Here is a 16,812-nt window from a genome sequence, read left to right on the forward strand (position 1 = left end):
TTTTTCCAGTGGTCACATGTGGATGTGAGAGTTGGACTGTGAAGAAAGCTGAGTGCCGAAAAATTGATGCTTTTGAACTGTGGTGTTGGAGAAGACTCTTGAGAGTCCCTTGGACATCAAGGAGATCCAACCAGTCCATCCTAAAGGAGATCAGTGCTGGGTGTTCATTGGAAGGATTGATGCTGAAGCTGAAACTCCAGTACTTTTGGCCACCTCATGTGAAGAGTTGACTCATTGGAAAAGACCCTGATGCTGGGAGGGACTGGGGGCAGGAGAAGGGGACGACAGAGGATGAGATGGCCAGATGGCATCATCGACTCGATGGGCATGAGTTTGAGTAAACTCTGGGAGCTAGTGATGGACAGGGAAGCTTGGCGTGCTGTGATTCATGGGGTCGCAAAGAGTTGGACATGACTGAGTGACTGAACTGAACTGAACTGAACTGAATGTTAGATGTTCATTATATGTGTTTAAAATTAAGTAATCTTTTTGCAAGTGTAACTTTTACTAAACAGACCTTCTGATTTTTTTTTTAATATTTATTTTATTTGGCTGCATTGGGTCTTAGTTGCAGCAAGGGGAATCTTTAGTTGTGGCTCATGGACTCTCTAGTGGCGTGCAAGCTTATTTGCTCCAAGGCTTGTAGGATCTTTTTTTCTCTTGGCCACACCATGGGACATGTGGCAGTTCCCCGACCAGGGATCGAACCTCAGCCCCCTGTGTTGTAAGGCAGATTCTCAACCACTGGGCTACCAGGGAGGTCCCTGAACAGACCTTTTAAAAGACATTTGTGAAACTGTTTTGCTGAGAGTGTGATTGTTAATCTCTATTTTAAAACTTTCAATATTTTTTATTTCTGAAAAATCCCATTTACATTTTAAATTTATCTATATATCTCTTTATAGTGTTCCACTTCCCCAAAAAAGCAAAAAGAAATGAAGTTCTTATGGACTGACTATTTGTAGCTACCAAATTTCTATGTAGTATTAACAAAAATAGTTGAGAAATAGCAAATAAAGTTATTTTAAGAAACCAAAAGTTTTCCAATCAAAAGGTTAGATTCTGTGGTGACAGATAATAAAGGTACATGTAGATTACAGTGTTAACTCCTTGTGTTAAGCAGTAGCAACTGTTTGAACAATTATAGATCACTCTAGAAGAGCAGCTGATACACTGTTTCTTTTTTTTTTTTTTTTTTTTAGCAAAAACTTTTATATTTGGAATTAGCCAGCTGGACTCAGTTTAGATGAGCCTAGTTTCGTTGGCAACATCCAAAGCATCATAGTCAGGAGCCAGCTGAACATAGGCCTTCTTCTCTCCATCAGGCCTGATCAGGGTATTGACCTTAGCCACGTCAACGTCATAGAGCTTCTTTCCAGCCTGTTTAGTTTGGTGCTTTTTGGCCCCGACATCCACAGTGAACACCAGTGTGGTGTTGTCTTCTGTTTTCTTCATGGCTGACTGGGTGGTGAGGGGGACTTTGATGATGGCATAGTGGTCAAGTTTGTTTCTCCTAGGGGCGCTCTTCCGAGGATGTTTGGGCAGCCTCCTGAGCCGCAGTGTTTTGGTCTGGATCTTTTGTGTGTGTGTGTGTGGCTGTGGATGCCTTTTGACATTGCTCTTTTGGCCTTCAAAGCCTTTGCTTTGGCTTCGGCGCCATCTTCATGAAAAGGCCACTGTTTCTTAATCTTGTTTATTCCTCTAATGGTTTGCTTTTCAGTATAGTCCAAGAAATAAATGGAAATAATGTTTTAAATTGTCCCTTCTCTGCTAATGTGTAGTGGTTTCATCATCTTGATAATATTTTTAGATACTGCTCATTTTGATCCAGTTTGACCTCTTGCCAGCTAAAATCTGCCTTGAGTTTTGTTTTGGAACTAAAATCAAGGAGTGAGGTCAGCTTTAGCATTATGTAGAAGTACATCCCTATTTCTCATCTGATTAGTAAGGGAAGACTCTCTTCTTCGCTACCTGTATTTCCATTATTACACATATATTGTATTAATACCTTCTCTTTAATCTGACCATCTGTTTTTCTCTACTGGTATTGCTTTTAAGGTTAAGGACCATAAACTTACTCTTCTTTGTGTACTATCTGGCGTGATACTTACCATGTAATTGGCTCTGAATAGTCCCTTGCTTAGCTCAACAGTTATTAAGTACCTACTATACATAGGCACAGCTCCATTTTTACTGTTTTATTTTGTTTACTTATTGGCTGTGCCCAGTCTTAGTTGTGTCATGTGTGACCTTTGATCTCTGTTGCAGTATGTGCGATCTTTAGTTGTGGCATGTGGGATCTAGTTCCCTGGTCAGGAATCGAAGCCAGGTTCCCTGCTTTGGGAGATTGGAGTCTTAGCCACTGGACCACCAAGGAAGTCCTATTTTGAGTTAGTTTTTGTGTTTTCTATTTCACTGATTTCCACTGTAATTGCCTTCCTTTTGGTTTATTTTGTTTTTCTTCCTACAGCTAGAAATTTCCCTCTAAGCACTGAGCACCTGAGCACACAGACACAAGCACTGCTTTAGCTATATCCCGTAAGTTTCGGTATTTTGTGTTTTCATTTTCATCCATCTCATCTACTTTGTATATGTTGGGAGTGTAGCTGGAGGGCCTCTCTTCCTGGGGAATACTAGAATAGAAAGGTTAGTACTTTATCTCCTGCTGCTGCTACTGTCTCAGGGTTACAACTGCTACTTTTTACTTCCTTCCACTCTTCATTTCAGATTCCCCTTGCCCTCTGCTGTCATCTCTGCTAGTCTCAATGACTTTGCTTGGTGGTAGGACCCAAACCCTCATTCCTGAGGAATCTGAACCACTGGTTACATACATGCTTTTCTCAGATGAGTTTTCCAGCTTGTCTGTTTATCATACTATCAGAATTGGGAAAGGAATACCAGTAAGCACCCAAGTGGGTCATCTGGATTCTACATACATTTTCACTGTCTCCTTTGTGGCATGGAATAGCAACCTTCTTTCTGGTAAGGAGGTTTAGTTACCCCTGCCAAGATGGTAGTTCCTCTTTTTGCCTAGTGAGTCCTGGATGCAAAGACTCCACAATGCCCAGGCAAGAGCCATAGTTTATAGCCTCTTAGGACTCTCTTTGTCTCCTGTGGAAGTAGTCCTTTTTTTGATGACCTTGATCTTTAATTCTTCAGAACTCAGAGTTGCAGGGATCCCAGGTGGGTCTTGGGGATTGATAATAAACAGGGTATTTCAACCACCTCCCTCCTCACCCCACCCCACCCCCCACCATTTCCCATATCCATCTATTTTTCCTGTTTTGAAGACATAGTAACATATGAAGGTCTTTGATTTGGTGTATATATTATATCCTGGAAGATTATATTCTTCCGTCATAAAATATTTCATTGAGTTGGTGCTTCAGCTGTGCCTTCATCAGGCCATTCCAATACTCTTTTAGGTTAGCAGCTTCTAGATGTTGTATGTGATAAACCAGTAGATCCCATCCCTTCTTGCACTTACTCTACTGCAGAGTGGGCCCCTCGTCATGAACTGGTATTATGTGAGCTGATGCTTCTTTGCGCATTCATTCATTTGTGTCCAACTCTTTACGATCCCATGGACTCTAGCCTGCCAGGCTCCTCTGTCCTTAGGATTTCCCAGGCAGGAATACTGGAGTGGGTTGCCGTTTCCTACTCCTCGGGATCTTCCCCAGCGAGGGATCAAACCCACGTCTCCTGTCTTGGCAGGTGGCTTCTTTACCACTGAGCCACCTAGGAAGCCTGGGGATGATGCTTACTGGTACATTAAACATTTCTGGTACTGTTCACTGGAGGAAAGGCAAATGTACACCCAGAAAATAGCCCCGTTTCTTCCAGAGTAGAAGGGGCCAAATACAGTCAGCTTGCCCTCCAGAAGCTGGTTTGTTTCCTTAAAAGACGTCTTATTGGAAGATTCATGTTTGTCTCTGTTACTGACCACTGGGGCTTTTGCTGTCATCAGTAGCTAGGGCATCCTCGGTAAGTAGGAGTTCATCCTGTTGTCTGTGCGTAGAGTGTATCTGCCGCATGACTGCCTTCTTGGAGGTGCTCAGTTTTCCAGCACGGGGGAGGCCATGAAAAAAGATGGCTGATGTAAACGGATTGAGTCATTAGTTGTTTCTGTGCCTCTTTCAGAGTAGATATTCTCTGATGACTGTTAACATGTGATAGAAAGATCTTCAGATGTGTCTGTTCGTGTATCCTCCCACATGCCTTTACCCTAAGACCTCTTTCCCCTCATTTTCTAATTGTTCTCCTTTTATGCTCTGTGCCCAGCATGTCAGGACATTTACCTGTGAATCCACATATATTCTAACTCAAACCAATTCTTTGCCTACATAGAGTAGAGAGTCTGTCTATAGCTGCTGTCTAATCAGTATCAGTCAGTATCAGTTCAGTCGCTCAGTAGTGTCCAACTCTTTGCAACCCCATGGACCGCAGCACTTCAGGCCTCCCTGTCCATCACCAATTCCCGGAGCCTACGCTAACTCATGTCCATCGAGTTGGTGATGCCATCCAACCATCTCATCCTTTGTCGTCCCCTTCTCCTCTTGCCCTCAGTCTTTCCCAGCATCAGGGTCTTTTCAAATGTGTCAGCTCTTCACATTAGGTGGCCAAAGCATTGGAGCTTTAGCTTCAACATCAGTCCTTCCAATGAACACCCAGGACTGATTTCCTTTAGGATGGACTGGTTGGATCTCCTTGCTGTCCAAGGGACTCTCAAGAGTCTTCTCCAACACCACAGTTCAAAAGCATCAATTATTTAGCACTCAGCTTTCTTTATAGTCCAACTCTCACATCCATACATGACCACTGGAAAAACCATAGCCTTGACCAGGCGGACCTGTGTTGGCAAAGCTGCTGTCTAAAGCTCTGCCCATTGGGCACTGTCCTTCAGTGCCACCTCCTGATGAGACTCTAGTGCAGCCACTGTCCAGTTTTGACTCAGATTCTGCTACAGCCATCTGTGAAGAAGGTGAGACCTTTTCCTTTGTCAGCTGCCTATAAGGACCCCCCAGTGGCCAAAGGTGTATGCCGAGGCAGAGGCACTTTGCAGCAGTGGTAGATGGTATGAGGGTCTGAGCTGTCTGCTCACGCTCATGACTCCTGGTCCTACTTGTGCTTGATACTAGATGTATCACCTTCATGTAAAGGCTGGATTATTGCTGGACCCAACCAACCTTATGACTTGGTATGTAGAATCTAGGTCATGGTGGATGATTCTGGATGAATGGTCAACTTGGTATCACATCATCAGGTGTTCTATATCTGCTGATTAATAAACTCTCCTGCAGAACAACTGGATTCTGAAGGCAGGGCTGGGCCTGCAGCTTTCCCTGCCCCCACCTCACCCAGCCTGGACAGAGCTTCTCATGCACTGAGAGCTCATTCCGGGCTGATATGGTGGCAAAGTTGACATAGTCCTGTGAAAGTATGGTGTAATGCATTCCATGTGAGTTGTTTTTGATCCTCCTTTTCTGGCAGGAGTAAGAGAAGAAGAGTCAGTCCTTCCATGTTCGCTCACTGTGCTCCTCTGGCTGTGTTAACCGGCTTTAGCGATGATGCCGCATCTGGCCTGGCAGCTGCAGTTGTGGCCACTGTTAGGTTCTGTGATAACCTCCTGCCTTCCTGCAGGACCCACATGGTGAATCCTGCATCCTGTAGGAGTGGAGCACTAACTTCTGTCACCTCCCCTCCCTTGCCCCCAGAATACAACATTGTCTTCTTTTTTATGTATTATCTTGGAAAGTGGGACAGGGCACCCACTTTTAGAGGCTTTCTTCCACTTGGCCTTTTCCAGTGTAATAACTCTCACCCCCTAGGCCAAGGACTAACTAATTTCCAACTGTATCTATTTCGGTATACATTCAGGGTCCAGGGAAATGCCCACCAAGAGGTCCACACACCCAGCGGGCCCGTTGTGAGCTGGATCATTTATTTCCTGGTCCTTGTAAGTCATGATGACACTTCCAGACTCCAGATGTTGATGTCAACCTTCCCTTAGAAAGTTAGCATTCCTGTTTATACAGTTTACAGTTGCCTGAGTAGATCACCATAGACAGAGCTGACAACATTATTTGTGTGCTCCGTCCTCCTAGATTGAGAATGGTCAAGAGAAACTGCCCATCAGAAGTGCCATAGCGCTCCTAACCTGAGCAGGGAAAGGATGGCCAGGTGGGGCCAGAGGGAGGGGCCAAGAGACCCCTCCTGGAAAGACAGGAAGAGGTGGACTGTATGTGAACTGAGGCTCCAAGCACATACTTCATTTTCCCTATCAGATTTCACTATGGAACCAAAATTCATAGATAAAATTACTAAGGATTTTAAGACAGTGACAAAGTGTGTTAGTCACTCAGTTGTGTCTGACTGTTTGCGACCCCACGGACTGTAGCCCTGCAGGCTGCTCTGTTCATGAGATTCTCCAGGCAAGAATACTGGAGTGGATTCCCATTCCCTTCTCCAAAGGATCTTCCCAACCCAGGGATCAAACCCGGGTCTCCTGCATTGCAGGCGGATTCTTTACCATCTGAGCGACAGGGAAGATCCAAAGTCTGTCAGTCATGTCTGACTCTTTGCAACCCCATGGATTATACAGTCTATGGAATTCTCCAGGCTACAATACTGGAGTGGGTAGCCTTTTCCTTCTCCAGAAGATCTTCCCAACCCAGAAATCGAGCCGAGGTCTCCTGCATTGTGGGTGGATTCTTTACTAGCTGAGCCACAAGGGTAGCCCAAGAATACTGGAGTGGGTAGCTTGTCCCTTCTCCAGTGGATCTTCCCAACCCAGGAATCGAACCAGCATCTCCCACATTGCAGGCAGATTCTTTTCCAACTGAGCCATCAGGGAAGCCAATACAGTGACTCAGAGCATTAAACTTCAAGTGCAGGAACCTTCTGAGTGGAGTCCATAAGACCTATAGCATATGAGTCTCTTAGGCCATTGGAGAAGGGAATGGTAACCCACTCCAGTTATTCTTGCCTGGAGAACCCTATGGGCAGAGGAGCCTGGCGGGCTACAGTCTGTGGGGTCGCAAAGAGTTGGATACGACTGAGTGACTAACACTACCCAGGGAATTGTTATACTTGCTTTGGGTGTTACAAGGTCTCCTCTTTTGAGTACCTGGCCTCCTTCAGTCAAAGGGGTCAGAATCTGAAACTGGCTTAGGTTCAGCAATTGGGCATGGATTCTGTTTTTTTTTTTTTTAATTGAGGTGACTGCCCTCAGCATCCTGATCTTCCATCCCTGATTCCTTTTGATGTGACAGATAGAGAAGTGCTCTTTTTAGCTGCTAGTCTAGTTTGCTTCTAATGACATCAGGCTTTACTATCTCTCTCCATAAATCTGTGAGTCAGATCCCTTTGACTGCCACCCTGACTCCGCTGATCTTTATAGTAACCATGTCCGTCTGGCTTCAAACATTAAGTACCATAGCCTGGTCTCCTTTGTTTTAGGATCCTGTCGTCACCATTGCTATCTGTGGCATTAGTTTTTTTAACAAACTCTTATGGAGAACAGCTTTGAAAACTTCAAGTAACATAATGGATGGATTTTCTGACCATTTCAGCAAGCCAGCTTCACTCCGTGAGCCTTTTGATGCCTTCCTCCCCTGTCTGCCTGTGCAGTTTTGGCATTGCTATTTATCATGGGCCATGACTTTTCCAGCTTTTAGGAGCCATCCTAGTGGTAAGTCATACCATATTCTGAGGTTTTTGCCAGGGTGTTATATCCTCTGTCTTCGGAGAGCGATCAGGAACCTTATGTTCTGGTTCTCATGTTCAAGGCCCCTCCGAATTACATTCACTCTCACCTGGCCACTGTTGGGTACATGCTGGCTAAGTCTTGCATCACCCTTGGGTTATAGTTCCTTCCAGACCTTATCAGGCACAGCACATCTGGACTGGGTTACGTTATGACTTACTACAAGTTAAAGGCCTCCCACCTAGGAGGCATGGAGGTGGCAGGTCCTTGAGGAGACATTGTTTACTGGGCAGTGTGAGAAGGCCTCTTCATTATCTTCAGGTGAGGGGAGAGTGCCAGATCATATAGGGATGATAGGCCCCTTCTGTCCTTTCAGGGGGTACTTTCACATTCAGAATTTTGGAGGGGCATCAACTCAGTTGTCTGCATCTCATGTGTCAGAGTCTCGTTCTTTCCCAATCAGGACCCTGACGTTGGCATAGCATACCTCCCTTGGCTGAAGGTTAACCTTCTTTGGTGCTGGGCTACACTGTTGATTAACTCCTGGGCCTGGTTTCTAGCTTCTTCTCTCCTCCTGCCGCCACAGAAAAAAGCTTATTTGTAAATTAAAGAGCTTCTTTGTAAAAGATCCTGTGGCCTTCATATTTTATTTTCTTTCTTTCTTTTTACTTACTTATTTATTTATTTAGGCAACACCACAGGACTTACGGGAGTTTAGCTCCCCAACCAGGAATTGAACCAAGTCCGTGCTGGAAAGTGAAAGTTGCTCAGTCATGTCCGACTCTTTGTGACCCCATGGACCTGTCAGGCTCCTCTGTCCGTGGAATTCTCAGGCCAGAACACTGGAATGGTTAGTCATTCTTTTCTCCAGGGATCTTCCCAACCCAGGGATTGAACGCAGGTGTCCTGCATTGTGGGCAAATTCTTTATTGGCTGAGCTAGACCACCAGGGAATTCCCCATATTTGACTTTGAGTTGACTGTTAATCACTCTTAGCTTTTTCTTGTCTTTTTCTGGAGCATCACTAGAGTTTAGCGATAGCCATTCAGTTTAGTTCAGTGCAGTTAGTCGCTTAGTCATGTCCCACTCTTTGCGACCCCACGTCCTGCAGCACACCAGGCCTCCCTGTCCATCACCAACTCCCCAGCTTGCTTAAGCTCATGTGCATCAAGTTGGTGATGCCATCCAACCACCTCATCCTCTGTCATCCCCTTCTCCTCCTGCTTTCAGTCTTTCCCAGGATCAGGGTCTTTTCCAATGAGTCAGTTCTTTGCATCAGGTGGCTGAAGTATTGGAGCTTCAGCATCAGTCCTTCCAATGAATATTTGGGATTGATTTCCTTTAGGATTGACTGGTTTAATCTCCTTGCAGTCCAAGGGACTCTCAAGAGTCTTCTCCAACACCACAGTTTAGAAGCATCAATTCTTCAGTGTTCAGCTTTCTTTATGGTCCAACTCTCACATCTGTACATGACTGTTGGAAAAACCGTAGCTTTGACTAGACGGACCTTTGTCGGCAATTCAATTACATTATCATTATAATTATTATTTCCCCCTTACTCTTCAGGTGCCTTATAAATCCAGTCAACTAGAGCATTCTATCCACAGATAGATCATCACTCTTCACCAGCAGTGAAAGTTTAACTGGACCAGCACCTTGTGCAAGGGATTATTTCTGTTACACCTACCACTGAGTGGGTCCTCAGGGCCAGCTAGTCTGTGAGTGATTCAACTCCAAAACCCTGTCACACTCCTAATTTTCTCAGATCACTGCTGGCCCCAACTGTTAGTTGTATTCACTTAAAAGCAGACTGTAAATTGGAGTTTAGTATTCAAATTGTTAACTAATAAGTACTCTTGGTATATGTGCTGCCGAAGCGAGCACAATAAGTACTCTTGGGATCAAAGCTATGAAAGAGATAAAAAGCAAGATTGAGCCGATTTGGTCCCTGTTTTGATTAAGTGTGAGGGATGTTCAATATCTATACTTACTTGACTTTTTTCAAAACTTTTTTTGTTTTGTTTTCACGTTTGAGCATTCTTTTTTTTTTTTTTTTTTCGTTTGAGCATTCTTAACTTACTAAACTACTTTCTACTTTCTTCAGGCAAAACCAATTCCTTCATTCTATGATATCCTCATATTCTTTCCCAGATATTTATGTGAGTTTTGTGGGGTTTGTTTGTTTGTTTGTTTTCTGCATAAACGCTTAACTTTTGGACTTCCCTGGTTGTGGAGTGGTGAAGGGTCTGCCTGCAAGTGCAGGGGCCTTGGCTTTGATCCCTGGTCCGGGAGGATTCCACATGCCGCGAGGCTGCTGAGCCTGTGTGCCCCAACTACCGAGCCCACACTAGAGCCTGTGCTCTGCTGCAAGAGACGCCACCGCAGCGAGAAGCCTGCGCACCGCAACTAAAGAGAAGCCCATCAAGCAGCCGAAAATTAAATACATAAATAATTTTAAAAAAGAAACTTGGCCTTTTCCCGCTGCTCTCTATTCCTCCTCTCTTCTTCCTTCTCCCCCTCCTCACCGCTCCCTTTTTCTCCTTGTCCCCCTTCCTAAAAATTTTTTTCTTGACGCTCTGGTAATATTCAGGATGAAGATTGGAAAAGGAACTTATTTGAGGAAACTGAGGATGATGTATATTTTTAAATGAAAATTAGCCTTGAATGTTTTATGATATTTTTATATTATATGTATCAACTCCCTTAAACTAAATCCCAGTTTAAACTATAATCAATGTTACTTAATTGGGTTTATTTTTTAAGTAATATAAAAGGTGATGGATTTTATGTTTTAAGTATATCATTTGCCCTTTTCTCTCTTTAGAAACTGTCACCTTCCTAAACTGGTTAATAGTGGCATGGAAGATCCATTTGGTAAGTATCACCTGCATTTTTCTTAGTAAATGATATTTGTGTTTTATCCTTAGCTCCATTAAAGCTTTGAGAGTAAATTGATTTTTTTTCATGTTTATTGCTAAACTCTCTATCAGTTCTCAAACTTTCTGACCTCAGCATCCCTTTATACTCTTATGTATAATTGAGGGCCCCAAAGAGCTTTGTTTGTATGACATATATCTATTGATATTTACTATATTAAAAATTAAAATAGAGACATTTTTAGAATATTAATTCATTTACAAATAACATTAATAAACCATTCATATGTTACATAAATAAAAAATTTTAATGAAAAATAGCTCCCCAAATAGATTAACAAGAAGAGTGGCATTGTTTTATATCTTTGCAAATCTCTTTAGTGTCTAGTTTAATAGAAGACAGCTGAATTCATGTATGCGCTTCCTGCATTTAATCTATTTTGTTGTCACATACCCAGCAGACTTTGGAGAACTGACTGTACAGTTTGGAGCTAATGAGAGTGAAAAGACATATAACATTTTTGTATTATAAAAAATAATTCTGACATTGCTATGAGGCACTCACACTTTGAGATCCAGGTGCCCTAGAATGTTAGTTACTTCAAATAAAGCAAAGAACCATTTGACAAGTTAAAATATGTTTTAAATTCTGTAACTAGATACTAGTGACTAGCCAAGTCACTTCAGTCGAATCCAACTTTTTGCAACTCTGTGGGCTGTAGCCCGCCAGGTTCCTCTGTCCATAGGATTCTCTAGGCAAGAATCCTGGAGTGGGTTGCCATGCCCTCCTGCAGGGGATCTTCCCCACCCAGGAATTGAACCCATGTCTTTTAAGTTTCCTGCATTGCAAGGTGGGTTCTTTACCATTAGCACCACCTAAGAGAGTATAAATCTAGATACAGAAAGGTTTTATATTTACCTTTTTGACTAAAAAGTCAGTCACTGTGTACTCAACTCTGTTTTCCTATTGAAAACAAAGAGAGGTACTGTCTGGACCATTTTGAACATTTATGGCTTGGGGTGTTTATTGATTATGAAAACTATTGATGTCTCTTTAGTATCCTTAAGTTTACCTCCATGCTTTAAAAAGTGTCTCTGTAGAAGAGAAATGGTATTACTACCATACTTTATAATTCTCTAGGATGAGACACCTTAGCTGTTTTCCAGGCTTTTAAATATTAAGCCACTCGACTTGCCTACATGTTACTGGAAATACTTTTAAAAGTTTGTGATGTGGTCATCTAGAAAGCCCTTTGGGGGAAACGTCATAGTTCCAGTGTCATTGCCATACAGCTTCATTAGAATTCTTGAGGCATAGCTGAAATGAGCCTTCTATTATTTTTTAGTTCTCCCAGATACCATTGAGAACTTTAAAAGTAAAGATGATGGGTAAAAGCTTTAAAAGGAGCCTTTCCATTGTCTTAGGTTGCAGGCAACTTTGTAGTTTTATTTATTTGTTTGCCTGCATTGGGTCTTAGTTACAGTGAGCAAGTGGGGTCTTGGCTATGGCGCACAGGCTCAGTAGTTACAGAGTGCGGATACAGTTTTTTGGGTTTAACACATTGTGTATCCCTAAATTTACATTAATGAGTATGTAAAACATTCTTGCACACTGATGAATATTATACCTCCCTCCATTAAAAGTATAACAGCCAAAAAAGAAAAAAAAACAAACCCAAACTGTATACTGGGAAGACTAGTTGGGAAGTACTTTCCACTTAAAATATGCACCACTGGTAGTCCAGTGGTTAAGAATCCGGCTTCCAATGCAGGGGACTTGGATTGGATCCCTGGTCCTTGGGGAACTAAGATCCCGCATGCCTGGAGGCTTACAGCTAAGCCTGCACACTGCAACTACTGAGTCCTCGCGCTCTGGGGCCCACAGGCCACAACTGGAGAGGAGCCTGCCCACTGCAACCAAGAGCCCGAGAGCTGCAACTAAGAGCCAGTACACCCAAAGATAAATAATGAAAAATAAATAAAATACGCATCAGCAAAAAAAAAAAAGCAAGCAGAGACAGTTTTCCTTGATTAGCCTTAGCCTGCTAGAGGCAGGTTTTGATTTGAACATTTTGTGATTCTTCACCAAATGGGAAAATCTGAATTTCGTTTTATGGCAGTGTAACTTTTGAAGTGCGTGTTCAGTTACTCAGTTGTGTCTGACTCGTTTCGACCCATGGACCGTAACCCAGCAGGCTCCCCTGCCATGGGAATTCTCCAGGCAGGAATACCAGAATGGGATGCCATGCCCTTCTCCAGGGGATCTTCCCAACCCAGGGATTGAACCTGCATCTCTTACGTCTCCTGCATTGGCAGGTGGATTCTTTGCCACTCGCACCACCTGGGAAGCCCATAACTTGAAGTAGTATAGGTAGTGTTCCAAGTTTCTATTCTGTTCATGCACAGTGAGGCAAAACTTTACTATTGTGTCTGACTCTTTTGTAACCCCATGGACTGTAGACGCCTCTGTTCATGGGATTTCCCTGGCAAGAATACTGGAGTGGGTTGCCATTTCGTTCTCCAGGGGCTCTTCCCGACCCTGGCAGGTGGATTCTTTACCGCTGGGCCACCAGGGAAGCCCACAGTTACCATAAATTGAAACTGAAGTCATGTCCGACTCTTTGCCCCATGGGCTGTAGGCTCCTCCGTCCATGGGATTCTCCAGGCAAGAATACTGGAGTGGGTTACCATTTCCTTCTCCAAGGGATCTTCCCAACCCAGGGATCGAACCCAGGTCTCCTGCATTGGAGGCAGATGCTTGAACCTCTGAGCCACCAGGGGAGCTTAGGTTCTTTGGGCTCCTGGTACAATTAAGTAATCAGACCGCTCAGGTTAATAGCTGTTGTCTTTCTTTGAAAAGACTGCTGTTTTACACCTTGTCAGATCAGAATTTCTCCTCTGGTTTTAATGACCCTAAATGGCTTCTTAGGACTTTGGCTTTTTTCCACTCTGAGGTGTACATTACATGTAGCTTATCAGTGAAATTCTTAGTTTGAGCACTAGAGGGCAGTCAGTACTTTATTCATAAATTTGTAGCTTCTGGGGCATTTTTTATGAACAATTTGGTAAATTGAGTTGATATATTAATAATTGCCTGGTGACAAATCCTAAAGAACATGTCCATATGATAAACTAATGTAACATATGACAATTCCAAAGGATTTTATAGGAAAATTTTTTTTCCCTTTGAATGACCTCTTTACCTCACCTAAATTTAAGCATATCGTAAATGGACTTTAATCAATTAAACTTACTATTAAACTAATTAAATTCAACTTAAAATTAAATGTAACTTAAATTTGGGCTCCCTTGGTGTCTTAGCAATAAAGACTCCGCCTGCCAATGCAGGGGACACAGGTTCGATCCCTGGGTGGGGAAGATCCCCTGGTGAAGGAAATGGCAATCCACTCCAGTATTCTTGCCTGGGAAATCCAATGGAGAGAGGAGCCTATAGTCCTTGGAGGTCACAAAAGAGTCAGACATGGCTTAGCGACTAAACAACAATAACTTAAATTTACTAGAGAATTCCAAAGGGGAAGTTGCTATGAAAGTTATAGTTGGCTAGTAGTCAGTTGAAATATAAATTAATATGTGCTTTTGATCACTAATACGAGAAAAGGTTTGTCTTCTGTGCTAGTGAGGATTTTTTCCCCTTCTATTTTTTTATTTTTTAAATTTAATTTGGTTATATTCCCTGCATTGTACAGTATATCCTTGAGCTTATTTTTATAGAATAGTTTGTAGGGTTTTTTTACGTGCTCACAAAATGTACGTATGATAAGAATTTGGTTTACTGGTTACCGTCTACTCAGTGCCATTGATAAAGAATAAGAATTCTGAATGCAAAATGAGTTTGTTTCTAAGAAGATGGAGCCTTTAAAAGATGGTTGAGAATTTTGTTACAGTTAGATTAACTGACAGTTATGTAGATACATTGAAAAAGAATTTGTTGTATTCTGAAAATTAAAGTGAGAGATTTAGTGGGACAGATCTAAGACCTTTAGGACATTTCTTACTTACATGGACAGATGTTTACACAGTTTGTTATATTTTAAAATTACATTTGTTAATACCCCCACTGGTCTCAGTGCAAAGTCTTTAGGTGTTGGGAAGTTGGCCAGCTCACTCTGGTAGGTAAGTTTTCCAAAATTCAAATTTTCTCTTGAAAGTTTGATGTATCTCGCTGGCAACAAGTACTGTCAGTTTTACTTAGAGTGACAAATTCCATTCATTTTTAAGAAAATATCTGTGCAACATCTAAGCTTGAACAACATAGTTTTTCATTCAATCTTTTCAATAAAAATGGTATTTCATGAAAAAAATGACTAGTTAGGCTTGCAACTCAATTATACAAGTGCCTTTTGTGAAGGTGACCATTGTTATTTATCATCACTTCATCATGCAAAGCAGTAAAAAGACATATAGAAGGCTTGAGATTTATTAAAACTAATAATAGTTTTTATAAATTATCGAGGATTTTATTTCTTAAATTTTCATTATTTTTAACTATAATTATACAGTGGTGAAGATTATGCGTCCTACTACAGTTTGGTGCCACTGCCTTGATTTGTGTGAAGGTACCAGCAGTTTTGCTTGCTTTTGTACCCTCAGTACAAGTGTCAGCACAGTGAAAAATGCAACTAATTCTTTAGTATTATTAAGTAGATCGTTGTACCTCTTGAGTCCTAAAAGGATCTTGGGGACCCCCAGGCATCAGTGGACCACACTTGCTTCAGATTCCTAATTTTCACTGAGTCCCTTTTGTGGAAGTCATGGACAGAGTCAAGATTTAGTCCTGGAAATTGCTTTGGGCAGGGCTTCAGTCTTGGACACTTGGCACAAGAATGGTCAGAGGGAGTGAGCAACTCTGTGGTCTTTCCTAAGTTGATCATGACCTGCCTGCCGCTTTTGGTGCTGCTGCTGCTAAGTCGCTTCAGTCGTGTCCGATTCTGTGCGACCCCATAGACAGCAGCCCACCAGGCTCCTCTGTCCCTGGGATTCTCCAAGCAAGAATACTGGAGTGGGTTGCCATTTCCTTCTCCGACCTGCAGCTTTTGGGAATAGGTTAAAGAACACTTCTATAGGGTGAAATGAGTCTTCTGATCTCATCAGGAAGCTCAGTATTTTGAGAAGAAATTCACCAGCATTTAATCAAGACCAGCTCACCTGAGCATTATCTTCCTTAAAAAAAGAGAAGAAATGGCAGCAGAGATCTTGGTGTGACAGCTTTCAGTATGTCTCTTGGGTCACACTCGTCCATTATGGACATGTGTCCCTGTGTGTGTACACAGCTGTCATCTGGGGTATCCTTATTCACCTGGGAACTCTGTTTCTCTCCTCTGTTGATTCTTTTTTTCCCTAAATCCCATGTCTTCCTCTTTCTTGATTGCCAATAACTTCTCAGTGATGGACCTCATGAAATAGTTCTCTAATTTTCATGTCTTTTTTTCTCTAGCTCTTGAAAGATTTCTTCATCTTTATATTCTATTAAATTTTTCTTTTATATTATTGTGTTTTTAATTTCTAGGAGGTTTCTTTTATGCTCTGAATATTTCTGTCATAATATTCTTTATTGTTTTCAACAGATTTACTTTGCCCTGCCTAGGCTCTTTTCCTCCAAAGTTCCTTTCCTTTGTTTTGATCTCATGTAGGAGTTTTCTTCTGAAGTCTAGTAATAATTAGCTGTATGCTTGTGATTAAGAGTGGTGAGTGAGCTTTAAATTAGCTTTAAGTGCATAGGCTGGTCGCCCTTGGGCCTTACTGTAGGGTGAGCTTCATGTCCCTATTGTTGGGGAAAGTGAAAATGAAAATGAAAGTCACTCAGTCGTGTCCAACTTTTTGCAACCCCATGGACTATACAATCCATGGAATTCTCCAGGCCAGAATACTGGAGTGGGTATCCTTTCCCTTCTCCAGGGGATCTTCCCTACCCAGGAATCCAACCGGGATCTCCGGCATTGCAGGCAGATTCTTTACCATCTTTACCATCTATCTACCAATAATCATCTATCAATTGATTATTGAGGAATATCTCTTTTTATCAGTAAAAGGATTCAGGGGGTGGAGTCTTCTCAGCACTGTATGGTGAGGGGTGACTGGGAGGGTTGCTGCGATCAATATTCATTATGTTCACTCAATTGCCCTCAGTTTTCCATGCTCTGTTCCCATCATCAACCACCTTTTGAGTCCCCTAGTCCAGAGACTGTTTAGTTTTATCCCTTCCAGAAAACA

General features: G+C 42.4%; 1 protein-coding gene and 1 pseudogene across 5 annotated transcripts in view; one reads left to right on the forward strand and one right to left on the reverse strand.

The window, feature by feature from the left end:
• Positions 1-16,812, forward strand: part of PHACTR4 (phosphatase and actin regulator 4) — a 99,729-nt gene that overhangs the window by 14,650 nt on the left and 68,267 nt on the right. For 3 of the 5 annotated variants that reach the window (XM_043445216.1, XM_043445217.1, XM_043445219.1), the window contains exon 2: positions 10,530-10,579. In XM_043445216.1, coding sequence (XP_043301151.1) covers positions 10,564-10,579 — 16 coding nt within the window. In that variant the 5' untranslated portion in view covers positions 10,530-10,563. Of the gene's footprint in view, positions 1-8,521; positions 8,556-10,529; positions 10,580-16,812 lie in introns of those variants that run through there. The other 2 variants (XM_043445218.1, XM_043445220.1) reach the window with 2 other exon arrangements.
• Positions 1,243-4,034, reverse strand: LOC122426771 (annotated as a pseudogene).

The sequence above is a fragment of the Cervus canadensis genome, chromosome 24 (genome assembly GCF_019320065.1).
Source record: "Cervus canadensis isolate Bull #8, Minnesota chromosome 24, ASM1932006v1, whole genome shotgun sequence".
Lineage (NCBI taxonomy): Eukaryota > Metazoa > Chordata > Mammalia > Artiodactyla > Cervidae > Cervus > Cervus canadensis.